General features: G+C 43.5%; 1 protein-coding gene across 1 annotated transcript in view; it reads left to right on the top strand.

Annotated features, from left to right (window-relative positions):
• Positions 1 to 15851, top strand: part of LOC140457033 (EH domain-containing protein 3-like) — a 241859-nt gene extending 226008 nt beyond the window's left edge. The window contains exon 2 of the mRNA XM_072550956.1: positions 13859 to 15851. Within this exon, the coding sequence (XP_072407057.1) occupies positions 13859 to 14024 (166 nt within the window). The 3' untranslated portion in view covers positions 14025 to 15851. The remainder of the gene's footprint in view (positions 1 to 13858) is intronic.

Here is a 15851-nt window from a genome sequence, read left to right as displayed (position 1 = left end):
TCCAGTCGGACAAACAGCCCTGCACCATCACCCTCTGTCTTCTACCTATGAGCCAGTTCTGTATCCAAATGGTTAGTTCTTCCTGTATTCCATGAGGTCTAACCTTGGAAACCAGTCTCCCATGGGGAACCTTGTCGAATGCCTTACAAGTCCATACAGATAACGTCTACAGCTCTGCCCTCAGCAATTCTCTTTGTTACTTCTTCAAAAAACTCAATGATGTTTGTGAGACATGATTTCCCACATGCAAAGCCATGTTCACTACCCCTAATTAATCCTTACCTTTCCAAATAGATGTACATCCTGTCCCTCAGGATTCCTTCCAACAACATGCCCACCAGCAATGTCAGATTCACCAGTCTATAGTTCCTTGGCTTGTCCTTCCCAACTTTCTTAAATAGTGGCACCACATTAGGCAACCTCCAGTCCTCCGGCACCTCACCTGTGACTATCGATGATACAAATATCTCAGTAAGAGGCCCAGCAAATCACTTCCCTTGCTTCCCACAGAGTTCAAGGGTACACCTGATCAGGTCCTGGGGCTTTATCCACTTTTATTCGTTTCAAGACATCCAGCACTTCCTCTCTGGAATATGGACATTTTTCAAGATGTCACCATCTATTTCCCCACATTCTATATCTTTCATTTCCTTTTCCACAGTAAACACTGCTGCAAAATACTCATTTAGTATCTCCCCATCTCCTGTGTCTCCACACCAAGGCCACCTTGTTGATCTTCGAGGGGCCCTACTCTCTCCCTAGTTACCCTTTTATCCTTAATGTATTTGTATAAACTCTTGGAATTCTCCTGAACGCTATTTGCCAAAGCTATCTCATGTCCCCTTTTTGCCCTCCTGATTTCCCTATTAACTGGACTCCTATCGCCTTTATACTCTTCTAAGGATTCACTTCATCTATTCTGTCTATAACTGACTTATGCTTCCATCTTCTTCCCTACCAAATCCTCAATTTCTGCAGTTATCCCACATTCCCTACACCTACCAGTCTTTCCTTTCATCCTGATAGGAATATACTGTCTCCGGACTCTCATTATCTAATTTCTGAAGGCTTCCCATTTTCCAGCATTCCCTTTACTTGCGAACATCAGCCCCCAATCAGCTTTTGAAAGTTCTTACCTTATGCTGTCAAAATTAGCCTTTCTCCAATTTAGAACTTCAACATTTAGATCGTGTTGGTGGCAGAGAGGCTCAGTGGTGAGCACTGCTGTCTCACAATGCCAGGGACCCAGGTTCGATTCCAGCCTCAGGGGACTGTGTGGAGTTTGTGTGTTCTCCCCGTGTCTGTGTGGGTTTCCTCCCACAGTGCAAAGATGTGCAGGTCAGGTGAATTGGTCATGTTAAATTGCCCACAGAGTTAGGTGCATTAGTCAGGGATAAATAGGGGGAATAGGTCTGGGTGGGTTACTCTTCAAAGTGTCAGTATGAACTGGTTGCACTGAAAGGCCTGTTTCCACACTATTGAGAATCTAAAAATATCTAGTCTATCTTTTTCCATCAGTATTTTAAAACTAATAGAATTATGGTCGCTGGCCGCAAATCCTTCTGCACTGACAGCTCAGTTACCTGCCCTGCCTTTTTTCCCAAGGGTAGGTCACGTTTTGCACTTTCTCTAGAAGGAACATCCACATACTGAATCAGAAAATTTTCTTGTACACACTTAACAAATTCCTCTCCATCTAAACCCTTAACACTGTGGCAGCCCCAGTTGGACGACAGCAATTCAAACAGAGGACCGACCACCATCTTTGGGCATCAAGGAATGGGCAATAAACAACAATCTTGTCAGAATCTCCCACACCCCAAGAAGGAACAAACAACACTGTGTGTCTGCAATGTGAAATTCCTAAACCAATCAGGTTTTAGTTCAAGTGTTTTCCAGCTTCATTTTTTTGATGTAAATGAAGAACACCTGACCTACTTCTAAAGATGAACATCAGCTCCAGCCATTGCTCTGAAATGCAGACCCTGTAAATGTCTGATGGACGTGTGGAATTTAGCTTCAGGTCTGCCTTTTGAGTTTGAATTTACTTCAGTGAATATTGGGTGGTCCAGATTTGACCAACATTTACACCATTGCTGTTCATGATCGAGATACTGAGCTAACTTTATCACTTTGCACTAATAGACACACAAGTCACCATTTGGCCACTTTTCTCATTAACGTCTCCATGGTGACAGAACATTTTAATGTTGAATCATGAGTGATGCAGAAAAACATCATTCCGAGCCCTAAACTGACTTCATCCACACCTGGACCATCCAAATTCCTGAATTTGATTAAATGGAAATTTTATAACATGAGACACAAAATGTACCTGTAATTCTCCCAGGCTCTTTACTCCCTGGAACAGTGACAAATCTTGTGGTAAAACCTGAAGCAAACAGGAATGAGGTGATGGGTGGTGGGTGGGAGAGTGACACCAGCTGAGACTGGAGGGAATGATTCCTGGCATCGGGAAAGTGGTCCGGGAAAAGGGCTGGGAGAGATTACAACTGGGGAAGGGAAAGAAAATCTTGGAGCAGGGAGTGGTGAAGAGATGGGAGTGGGAGCTGGAGTGACACTTGGACAGAAGAGAGGGTGGGAATGGAGGGACAGTCTCGAGGGGTTGAATACTCTCTTCTGCCATTTTTACCCAGGAAAGATATTTTAAAACATTAAAGCCCAACATTTAACTGGGCTTCTTCTAAACAAAATGCAAAACCACGTCAGGTTTTTGCTGACAGATCTCCCAAGAGTAGTCACGGTCTCAATGCCTCTTCCAATGGTTAAAATCAAATCTGAAGGGGAAAAGTATCACAGAATGTGTAAAAATGAAGTCAGGGAGGTGAATGAGGGAAAGGCTGTAAACTTTGATTAAATGTCAGAGGGCTCCATCACCGGGTTTACAGCAGAACAACAGTCAAAATTGGCGAAGGGAATGCTGAGAGATTGGCTCAACCCACAGGGCACCACATCCCCAGAGGAAAATGTTCAAGGTTGGTTTGAAGAATGATAAAGGTCAGAAAGGGGAAGTGATCATCACCACTTGATATTTACAGTTGTGTGGATGAGTTAATACTAAAACAAGAAGAAACGGTGAGTCAGTGGCTGGAGCAGGTGTCGATGAGGATAAGGTAGAAACAGCTGAAAAATGGGCAGTAGACAGGGACACCCCGTATACTGAATCACAGCTGTGTACCTCACTACACTGCACGAAGGTGGGAACTCACCCCATAGTTAAAGAGGGCTCACTGAAAATTAGGGTGTTGTTCAGACACGACATCAAAGATTCAATATTGGATTAATAATGAATTTCAACTCTTTGGGAATAGAGTGAACTTTTTAAAATTCTAATTAAAAACACGTTTTTGTGCTATACACCGTCTGGGTTGTCTCACAATCTAAATAAACTATCATTTGGCAAATTTCAAACTGAACTCAGCCTTTGAGAAATGTTTAAGAGAAATGTGGAAAATGTAAAGGTGAGAAATAAATGTTTCTCCTGTGAAGGTGATCTTAAAAATAGGAAAGGGATTGGAGACAATTGAAGGCAAATTGTACAACCAAAGGAAGGATTATCAAATTCAAAACATCAGTTTGAAAATGGACAGCAAATTTCAGCAGTGTTCTTGAACATAGACCCATCCAGATGCCTCGTAAATGTTGCAATTGCACTAACCTCCACCACTTTCTCTGGCAGCTCATTCCACACGTGTCACCTTCTACGTGAAAAAGTTGTCCCTTAGGTCTCTTTTACATCTTTTCCCTCTCACCCTAAACCTATGCACTCTAGTTCTGGACTCCCCCACCCTCGGGAAAAGACTTTGTCGATTTATCCTATCCAAGCCCCTCATGATTTTATAAACCTCCACAAGGTCACCCGTCAGCCTTCGCAGTTCCAGGGAAAACAGCCCCAACCTGTTCAGACTCTCTATACCTAGAATCCTCCAACTTTGTAAATCTTTTCTGAACCCTTACAAGTTCACAACGTCCTTCTGATAGGAAAGAGACCAGAACTGCACAAAAGTAGCTTAACCAAAATCTCGTACAGCCGCAATGTGACCTCCCAACTCCGATACTCAGTGCTCTGACCAATAAAGGAAAGCATCCCAAATGCCTTCTTCATTATCCTCTCTACTTGCGACTCTACTTTCAAGGAACTATAAACCTGCATTCCAAGGTCTCTTTGTTCAGCAACACTCCCTAAGACCTTACCACGAAGTGTGTAAGTCCTGCTAAGATTTGCTTTCCCAAAATGCAGCACCTCACATTTATCGAAATTAAACTCCACCTGTCACTCCTCAACCAATTGGCCCATCTGGTCATGATCCCATTGTACTCTGAGGTAACCTTCTTTGCTGTGCACTATACCTCCAATTTTGGTGTCAATTGCAAACTTACTAACTATACCTCCAATGTTCATATCCAAATCATTATTTCAATGACGAAACGAAGTGGACCCAGCACAAATCCTTGGGGCACTCCACTAATCACAGGCATCCAGTCTGAAAAACAACCCTCCACCGCCACCCTCTATCTTCTACCTTCGATCCAGTTCTGTATCCAAACGGCTAGTTCTCTCTGTATTCCATGAGGTCTAACCTCACTAACCAGTCTCCCATGGGAAAGTTGTCGAATGGCTTACTGGCATCCATATAGATTATGTCTACTGCTCTGTCCTCACCAATCCTCTTTGTTACTTTTTCAAGAAACTCAATCAAGTTCATGAGACATGATTTCCAATGCAAAAAGCCATGTTGACTATCTCTAATTAGTCTTTGCCTTTCCAAATACTGTAAATCCTGTCCCTCAGGATTCCATTCAACAACTTGCCTACCATCGACACCAGACTTATGGGTTTATCGTTCCTTGGCTTCTCCTTACTACCTTTCTGAAATAATGGCACAATGTTAGCCAACCTCCAGTCTTCCGGCACCTCACTTGCGACTATCGATGATACAAATATGTCAGCAAGGGGCCCAGCAATCACTTCTCTATCTTCCCACAGAGTTCTGGGCACACCTGATCAGGTCCTGGGGATTTATCCACCTTTATGCATTTGAAGCACTTCCTCTTCTGTATTATGGACATTTTCAAGATGTCACCATCTTTGTCCCCACATTCTATATCTTCCATGTCCTTCTCCACAGTAAACACTGATGCAAAATACTCATTTAGTATCTCCCCCATCTCATGCAGCTTTACACAATGGACACCTTACTGATCTTTGAGGGGCCGTATTCGCTCCCTAGTTATTTAATGTATTTGTTCCTTTTGTCGTTAATGTATTTGTAAAAACCCTTTGCATTCTCTTTAATGCTATTTGCCAAAGCTATCTCATGCCCCTTTTTTGCTCTCCTGATTTCCCTCTTAAGTATACTCCTACTTCCTTGAGACTCTTCTAATGATTCTCTCAATCTCTGCTGTCTGTACCAGACATATACTTCCTTCTTTTTCTTAACCAAAGCCTCAATTTCTCCAGTCATCCAGCATTCCCTACACCTACCAGCCTTTCCTTTCACCCTTATAGGAATATAGTGTCTCTGGACTCTCATTATCTCGTTTCTGAAGGCTTCCCATTTTCCAGTCATCCCTTTACGCGCAAACATCTGCCCCCAATTAACTTTTGAAAGTTCTTGCCTAATAACTACAAAATTAGCTTTCCTCCAATTTAGAATTTCAACAGTTAGACCTGGTCTATCCTTTTCCATCACTATCTTAAAACTAATAGAATTATGGTCTCAGACCCCAAAGTACTCCCCAGTGACACCTCAGTCACCTGCCCTGCCTTATTTCCCAAGAATATGTCAAGTTTTGCACCTTCTCTAGTCGGTACGTTCACATACTGACTCAAAACATTTTCTTGTACACTCTTAACAAAGTCCTCTCCATCTAAACCCTTAACACTATGTCAGTCCCAGACTTTGTTTGGAAAGTTAAAGTCCCCTTCTATAACCACCCTATTATTCTTACAGATAACTGAAATCCCCTTACAAATTTGTTTCTCAATTACCCACTGACTATTAGGGGATCTATAATACAATCCCAGTAAGTTAACCATACCTTTCTTATTTCTCAGTTCCACTCAAATAAATTCCCTGGAGGTATTTCCAGGAATATCCTCCCTGAATGCAGCTGTAATGCGATCCCTTATCAAAAAAGCCACTCCCCCTTCTCCCTTGCCTCCCTTTCTATCCTCCCGATAGTATTTGTGTTCTGGAATATTAAGCTGCCAGTGCTGTCAATCTCTGAACCACATTTCTGTAGTTGTTATGATATCCCAGTCCCATGTTCCTAACCATGCCCTGAGTTCATCTGCCTTCCCTGTTCGGACTCTTGCATTGAAATAAATGCAGTTTAATTTATCAGTCCTACCTTGTTCTCTGCTTTGTCCCTGTCTGACCTGACTGTTTGACTTACTTCTTTTCTCCACTGTACCAGTCTCAGACTGAACTCTTTCCTCACTATCTCCCTGAGTCCCACCCCCTCTTCCCCCCATTACTGGTTTCAATCCTTCTGAGCAGCTCGAGCAAATCTGCCTGTCCGTATATTAGTCCCCTTCCAATTCAGGCGCAATCCATCCTTCTTGTACAGGTCACTTCTACCCCAGAAGAGATTCCAATGATCCAAGACTGAATTATTTTCTCATACACCAGCTCCTCAGCCACGCATTCATCTGCTGTATCTTCCTATTCCCACTCTCATTAGCTCGTAGTACCGAGAGTATTCCAGATATTACTACCCTCGAGGATCAATATGAACACAAGCCAGTATCAAGGAAAAATATTGCCAACTTGATTAGAAACAAAGTTACAACAACCTTTAATACTAAACACACAATCTCAAATCCTATTTGGCTCCTGAGGTTCCAATAATTCCCGAGTTTCTTCGAGATTTACACAATTGCTGTCTCTCTCTGGGTGTGTGAAGCTGCTTTCTTCCTCTCTCTCTCTCCCTCTCTCTCTGGTTGGTCAGTTGGTCTTTGCCTCTTGCCATGTTGGTCTCCTCAGAAGGCCTCCAGAAGATTCCAAGAGCAATGTCTGTAGGTGAAGCATGTTTTTATATCTTTTAGATGGTTTTCTGGAGCTTTCTATTGTTCTGGCCAATCAGGGAGAGAAGCTTAGTAGTTTGAAACAGACTCAATCATTTGGAAGGATTGCTAATGTTAGTTTATTTTTGTGTAGAAGGGCCCGCACTGTACATTGCTGTCAAAACCCTCCTTTGTTCAGTAAATAAGTTGTTGGGAGTATGTCTGTTCTGCATAAATGTTGCCTTTTACATTAGCAAATGTCATTAGCACCTGACTCCTGTGTTTGCACTGTGTCTGGTGTGTGGACTTCGTGATTTTAGAGCTTTACTTGGCCAATGTACCCAGCATCCCTTGCTGTTTGGCCAAGTTAGCAATCTATCTGTGTTTTAGCAGCCAGGAGGCTGCTGAAGTACACACTGTATTAATCTAGAGTGCTGTGCATATTTATGATCTCTTTAAGAGAAAGATATACCTTATATCTACCTTCCAGTAATACAATGACTGTTCATGAGGTAGGTTCTGTATATGTGCCCACATTGGAAATTTGACTAATTCCATCAGAGTCCCATTTTAGAACTTGTGGGATCCTGTTTATAAACACTGCTCTCCACTGGCAGTCAATAATTTTAACTCCAACCAAGAATACCGTACTTACTTATTCTCAGTTGAAAATTATTCAGCTGCATTAACATCAGCAGGAAGCATTTCATTCCCATTTACACTCACTGTTCTCATTGGTTCATTAGTTCAATGATTCTGATCAATGGCTTTATCCGAGTTCCTCACTTCATTGGCCCTAGAATTCTGATCAGGAATCGGTCATTATCACCGACACACTTCCTCCATTCCCCCTGACCTGACACCACCCCCGTCATGATTGTGTCAGACAGGACAGACCCCCTCAACCTGACAACTATGTCCTGATGGACCCAAAACTCCCACACTTTCCCACCAACCCCAGGAGTCTACAGATTCCTCATCACTGACCCACTACTCCCTTCTCCCCAAACACAACCCCATTGGAACTGTCACCTCCCCCCACCCCATCACCACCTCCCTTTCACTCGCCTTGACACCACATTTAACCCAAAAGTGTCCCCTGCTCCTGCCAACAGAATTGGAACGACAACCACCTGCATCATCCATCATCACCCAACACCCACTTCACTAACCTAAAACCCTTCCCAAAGTGAGCCAGGTGGTACTGACCCCTCCTTCCAGACCTGGTAGCACCACACCCCCTCCCTTAAACCTCTGGACCTGACACTGCCTCTTCATCACATAGAATCATAGAGTCATACAGCATATAAACAGACCCTTCGTTCCAATTCTAATCCCAAACTAACCCGTCCCACCTGCCTGCTTCTGGCCCATATCCCTCCTAACCTTTCCTATTCATGTACTTATTCAAATGTCTTTTAGACACTGTAATTGTACCCGCATCCACCACTTCCTCTGGAAGTTCATTCTACATACACAAACCACCTTAGAACATAGAACATAGAACATAGAACAATACAGCACAGAACAGGCCCTTCGGCCCACGATGTTGTGCCGAACTTCTATCCTAGATTAAGCACCCATCCGTGTACCTATCCAAATGCCGCTTAAAGGTCGCCAATGAATCTGACTCTACCACTCCCTCGGGCAGCGCATTCCATGCCCCCACCACTCTCTGGGTAAAGAACCCACCCCTGACATCTCCCCTATACCTTCCACCCTTCACCTTAAATTTATGTCCCCTTGTAACACTCTGTTGTACCCGGGGAAAAAATGTGAAAAAGTTATTGAAACTGTCTCTTCTAACTTTAAAAATGTGTCCTCTAGTCATGAAATCCTCCGTCCCAGGGAAAAGACAACTACTACTGACTCTATCGATTCCTCTCATTATTTTATAAACTTCTTTCAGATCACTGCTCAACCTTCTACGCTTCAGTGAAAAAAATCTCAGTTTATCTCATTTACTTTATAACTCAAACCTTCCATACCCAGCAACAACCTGGTAAATCTCTTCTGAGCCCTCTCCAACTTGATGAACAGAACTGGTCACAGTTTCCCAGAAGAGGTCGCACCAATGTCCTGCATAACCTCAACATGAGGTTCCCAACTCCTCTACTCAAAGGACTCAGCAATGAAGGTAAGCATGCCTAACACCTTTTTAACCACCCTGTCTCGATGTGACGCAAACTTCAAAGAATTATGTACCTACAGCTGTAGTCATTCTGCTCTACAACACTACCCAAGGCCCGACCAATTGAATTGAATAGGCCCTACCCTTGTTTGTTGTACCAAAATGCAATGCCTCGCATTTATCCAAATTGAACTCCATCTGCCATTTTTCAGCACATTGGCCCAACTGATCAAGATCTCTTTGTGATCTTAGAAAACCTTCTTCACTGTCTGCTATGTCACCAATTTTGGTGTCATCCACCAAACTACTAATCATGCCTTCTATATTCTTATCAAAATCATTTCTAATAATGACAAACAAAAGAGGACCCATAACCAATCCTGTGGCAACACCGCTGGTCACAGGCCTCCAGTCTGAAAAGCATTACTCTCCACCATTACTCTGTTCATTGTATGCCGTCTTGCACTCTCCATTGAACAAGGGTTGATCCCTGGCTTGATGGTATTGGTAGGGTGAAGATAGAAGCGGAAAATGCTGGAAAAGCTCAGGAGGTCTGGCAGTATCTGGGGAGGAAAATCAGAGTTAACATTCCGGGTCATTGTTATGAGGAAGAGTCACTTAATCCGAAACATTAACTCAAGATTTCTCTCCATAGAGGCTGCCAGACCTGCTGAGCTTTTCCAGCAATTTCTGTTTTGTTTCTGATTTACAGCACCTATCGTGTTTTTGGTTTTCATTGGGTAGAGTGGGGAATAGGCTTGGCTGTGATTGGCTTGGATTTTGTTGGAGGATGATTCTGCTGCTGTTGATGGCCCACAGTGCTCATGACGGCTGGTCTTGTGTTGCCAGATCATTCAACGTCTGTCCCATTTAGCACGATTAGAGACAAAAAAAAGTCTGCAGATGCTGGAATCCAAAGTAGACAGGCAGGAGGTTGGTAGAACACAGCAAGCCACGATGACAGTGCCACACAGCAAGATGGGGGATATTCTTAATGTGAAGGTAGGTCTTTGTCTTCACATGGACTGTGCAGTGGTCTGCAGCTGCAGCCGGCAGATTAGTGAGCATGAGGTCAAGTATGTCTTTCCCTCTTGTTGGTTCCCTCACCACCTGCCACAGACATGTTTTACCAGCAATGTCCTGGAGAAGTGGACCAGATCGCTCACCACTTTTGGTGGTGGACACTGAAATCCACCACCCAGCATATATTCTGTGCCCTTGTTACCCTCCGTGCTTCCTCCAAGTGGTATTCAACATGGAGGAGCACGGATACATCAGCTGTGGGTGGACAGTCCATGGGAATCAGCCAGAGGTTTCCTTGCCTACATTTGACTTGATACCATGAGACTTCATGGGATCAGGAGTTAATATTGAGGACTCTGAGAACAACTCGCTCCCTGGTATATGTAACAGTGCTGCCACCTCTGCTGTGTCTGTCCTGATGACGCTGCAGGACATATCCAGAGGCTGTGATAATGGCTCATCATCTGAGAACACAACTGCTCCTCCACATTCACATTCACATGGAGCTGGCTCCTGCTTTTCCAAAATTCTTCATATTTCTTGAAAAGAAAGTCATGACCTTTAATTTGTGGAAGATACAATGTTTCCTTGAGCTGTCTGATGTTCTATTTTACTGTCATTATTTTCAACAGCTTTTCACCAGCTCTACCCTCCCCTTACCCATAAATGGCATTGTTCCAATGTGACTCGCCACCAACACATTGAGGACATTTTCCATAAATGTGTCTCGGCAATGGGTATCAGTGCGATTTATTGTTCACAGAGACGCTCAGAATTGGGCACAGGTCAAAGATCAGCCCTGCAGTAGTTGGTATTATTTGACATTAAGGTGCCATTTAAAGGTTTCATCCAAATGCGTAAGTCATGATAGGAGAGCTCAAAGCCATGGTGTGCTCTTCCTGCTCTACGTGGGAAGCTGGCCACATTTCCAGTGCCCAGGGCCAGCATTGGAGCAGGAAGGGTCTCAGCTGCAGCTCCTTGAAGCTCAGCTTTCAGAACTGGAGGAATGGCTGGAGACACTGTAGATCATCCATGAAGCTGAGAGTATAGTGAATAATACACACAGGGAGATGGTCACACTGCAGGCTCAGGTTCCACAGGCAGAAAGCGAATGGGTGAGCACCAGGCAGAGTAAGGGGCTGGGCAGGCAGTGCAGGAACCCCCTGTGGCTATTTCCTGCAAAACAGACACTTTGGATACTGTCGGGGGGAATGGTCCCTCAGAGAGGACCAGTAACAGCCACATCTGTTTCCCATGGTTCACCCTGTAGCAAAGGAGAGGAGGGGAAAGTGTGAGAATGCAATAGCTATCGGGGATTCAACTGGAAGGGGAATAGATGGATGTTTCTCTGGCAACAAATGAGATTCCAGAATCAGATGCTGCCTCCTTGGTGTTTGGGTCAAGGATGTCTCAGAATGACTACAGGAAATCCTGGAGGAGGAGGGTGAACAGCCAGTGGTCATGGTACACATTGGTCCCAATGACAGAGGGTAAAATATGGCATGAGGTCCTAAATGCAGAATACAGGGCGTTAGGAAGTAAGTTGAAAGTATGACCTTAAAGGTTGTGATGTCAGGATTACTACTATTGCCACGTGCGAGTCAGAGTAGAAAGTCCAGGAAATTATAACTGAACACGTGCTGGAAAGGTGGTGCAAGGGGAGGGTTGCAGATTCCTGGGACATTGGGACTGGTCCTGGGGAAGTGGAACCAGTACTAACTGAATGGGTTACACATCGGTCACTGATCTCAGGTTCAGGATAACACTACAGGACTTCCTCAGGATAATGTCCTTGGCCCAAACATCTTCAGCTGTTTCATTAATAATCCTCCCTCCATTATAAGGTCAGAAGTGGGATATTCACTAATGATTACACAATGTCCAGCACCATTTGTCACTCATCAGATATTAAAGCAGGATTAGTGGTGCTGGAAGAGCACAGCAGTTCAGGCAGCATCCAACGAGCAGCGAAATCAACGTTTCGGGCAAAAGCCCTTCATCAGGAATAACCTTGTGCAAAGCAGTAAGACCTGGGCAGTATCCAGGCTTGGGCTGACAAATGAGAAGTAACATTCAATACAAATGATAGGCAATGACTGTCTCCAACAGGGGAGAAAGTGACCATTGTCACTTGACATTCAGTGGTGTTACTATCCTTGAATCCTCCACTATCTACATCCTGGGAGTTCCCATTGACCAAAAAATCAACTGGACTAGTCATATAACTATTGTGGCTACAAGAACAACTCAGAGGTATCCTGCAATAAATAACTCACCTATTAACTCTCCAAAACATGTCCATCATCTCCAAGGCAAAAGTGTGATGGAATATTGCCCACCTGACTGCCATTGGGCAGCTCCAATAACACTCAAGCAGTTTGACACCATCCCCATCAAAGCAGTTCACTTGATTGGCATCAGATTCACAAGCATCTACTCTCTCCACCGACATATGGTAGCTGCGATATGTACCATCGACACGATGCACTGCAGAAATTCAAGAGGAATCCTTCGACAACAAAGTAAAACAAAGAACTGCGATGTTGGGAATATAAAACAGAAATGGAAAGTTCTGGAGAAACTCAACGGGTCTCACAATATCTGTGGAAAAATAATCTGCGATGATGGTACACTGGACTTGAAATGTTAGCTCTGTTTTTCTCTCCACAGATGCTGCTCGACCTGCTGAGTTTCTCCAACACTTTCTGCTTTTTCTGCTAAGATAGCTCCTTCCAAACCCACGACATCCCCACCCCCTGACCTCACCTGGAAGGAGAAGGGCAGCAGATATGTGGGATCACCACCACCTGCAAATTCCTGAATTGGAAATATATTACTGTCCTTTCTGTTCCACTGGGTCAAATTCCTGGAACACCCTCCCCAGCGAGACTGCGAATGTACCTGCACCAAATAGACGGAAGTAGTCTGGGAGGCAGCTAAATGCCACCTTCTCAAGCGCAGGTCGGGATGGGCAATAAATACTCATATAACCCATGAATAAAGATTTTAAAACATCCTCCTGACATCACCTTCAGAAACGGTTCCCTCTCATTCTTGTCCCATGAGTCAGCGAGAACAGCTTTTCTTTGTCTCCCTTACCTAACTCATGTCACTGTCTGGTACAGCTCCAAGCAACTGTCCAAGGACAAATTTCCCAGCTTCTCCATTCTATACCTATTGGTAAAATCCCTCTGCATCCTCAAAAGGTGCAAGTATCGTTCCTAAACTGTGAGTGATTATCACTTCACACAATGCTTAAGCTGTGACCTAACCAGCAGTTTACAAAGCTTCAGCATGATCTCCCCCCATTTGTACTCACTACCCCCAGTAATGAAGCTCAAAGTCCCCCATGCTTCCTTAATATGTGCTGCACCTTTCAATGGTCAATATCCCTCAGATCTCCCTGCTCCTGGTGCCTTTCCGTCATCGATGATGATTCCCAACATCCCTTTTCCCAGAGTGCCTCACCTCACACTTCCCTGTCCTAATTTCCATCTGCCACATGTCTGCCCATTCTGCGAGGTTATTGATGACATTCCTGTAGCTGGGATTGCACTGAATGGTGGAGGGTTCTCAATGGCCTGAATGGCTGTCACCTGTTCATATTGTGCTGTTAATCTACTCAGATCCAGGCAGACGTTGTCACGAATGAAATGCCTATATTCATATTGCAGGGCAGTTGATAAGAAACTGGAAGAGAAACAATATGAAGAACATGTTCTTGAATTCCTGAAGGATTTGGAAGAAGACAACCAACCCTTTGAAGCAGGAATATTTTCTCTTAATTTCTTTAGCAGACGTGGGCTAATGGATATAGCTTTTCTTAAAGCTTCCAAATGATTTCCTTTTTCTGGAAGGTTCTGTTCCCTTTACTGTTTTATATATAGCAGTCAATATAACATATAACAGTCAATCATGCTTAACTCTGTCTTAAACTGTTTTATTCATGTGCAAGGTACATCTTGGCTTTAACCTGGATTAGCATGCATTATTATAGTCTCCTTATATATGAAAGGATTTACTTAATTGTTGGGATTTAGACTCAAATTCCAGAGAAAAAAAGTTTGTGTTATGCAATGATCATGCTGGTAAGAAGGACAACATTAAATGCAAACCAAAGAGAATGATTATACAATAAGGGTTAAGGTTAGCACTAAACATTTCACTCATTGAGGCATACCTCAGTACACAGGTTCAGGACATGTGGGTCTGTCTTTCCATCAACACCCAAACATCTGACATTCTTTGAAACTGATCTGTTGACTCATAAAGTACTTAGATGTTTTCGCTTAAGTCAATTTAGCTCAAACAGACACACAAAACCCTCTTGCAGCTTGAACACTTCAACTTTAATTTCCCAGTCTACCTCAACCCCTGTCACCACAGCTACTCGCAGATTGTCTCTCTCGCTCTCTCTTTTTCGCTATCTCTCTCCATCCCTCTTCACGTCTGCAGCTACAGCTTAATACTCTGTTCTAAGAACTTCTTAAAAGAGCCTTTTTCTTTCACTTTCTGTACAGGCAGCTGCCATTAACCTGAACACAGGATTTTATACTGATCTAATACACACAACCTGGATGTTTTATGGGAAATCTTCAACCTGTCTCTACATTCCTTATGTAGAAAATCCCTTAGACTATGACAATGAACCATCAACTGATAATGCTCCTGCCTATTTGCTATGATGAACTCCAACCTTTCTCTCTCAGAAAGACCTCGTTTTTGCAAGTGTGCTCCTGGTAAGGCTCCTGGCACACTCACCTTTTTATATCCCCTTCTCTGTCCTGCCTGAAAACTCTGTGTCCAGGGATGTTGAGCTGCCATCCTTGCCTCTCTTTTAGCCAATAATCTGTTATAGCAATTATAAATAAAGTAAGGGATATGATTCTTAAGAGAGGGAACAAGCTCGGGGACCTGGATGTTTGTAGTTTATTATCTGCCTCATGAACAGTCATTGCATTCCCCTTCAGGGTAAGTACATCCTTCCTTAGGTAAAGAGACTAAAAGATTGTGATCCCACATTTACCACTGAAGTGAGAGATTCGTACTCTTCACTCCCATTGTAGTGAAGACCAGCATGCCCTTTGTTTTCCTCATAGTTTGCTGAATGCGTACATGAACTTTCAAACCACACATTAACCAGACATTAGGTTCCAGCTCTGGTCACTCTGACTGTCCCTGACAGAGCTCTCCTGGATGATCATGTTCCTTTTAATATCCTTTATAGTGAGGATTTCTGTTCAAATCTAAGTTATTGGTCAGTGTTTCAGATTCATTTCTGACCAACCACCTCTGTGGGGCATTGGTGACATCAGTTTAAAGTCTTCTTACAGCACGTACTGAGGGTTAAATTCTATTATAGATGGGAAGCTGAGTCCTTCACTGGGAAGCGGGGATTAAATGTTCTTTAATCTTGTTTGAAATTAATGAATTGTGCACAGCCTGAAACAGGGATGTTCCTGGTGATGGATTATATTTCTGTTTAATCTCAGTCATGCTGGGTCAGAATGTTTCACGTTGATGTGGTCAGAGCACATTGACAGTGGGAGGGATTACAGAACCTGATGGTTTGAGGTGGGTCGGTGCTGGAATTGCCCTGTGTCTGTGTTTTTCTAACTGCTGGGAATTTTTTTCTCACTGTGAAATAAAGATGGTGATGTATCACAA

Source organism: Chiloscyllium punctatum, chromosome 3 (genome assembly GCF_047496795.1).
Source record: "Chiloscyllium punctatum isolate Juve2018m chromosome 3, sChiPun1.3, whole genome shotgun sequence".
NCBI classification, from domain to species: Eukaryota; Metazoa; Chordata; class Chondrichthyes; order Orectolobiformes; family Hemiscylliidae; genus Chiloscyllium; species Chiloscyllium punctatum.
Note: the sequence above shows the minus strand (reverse complement) of the source record. Positions and strands in the feature narration are given on the sequence as shown.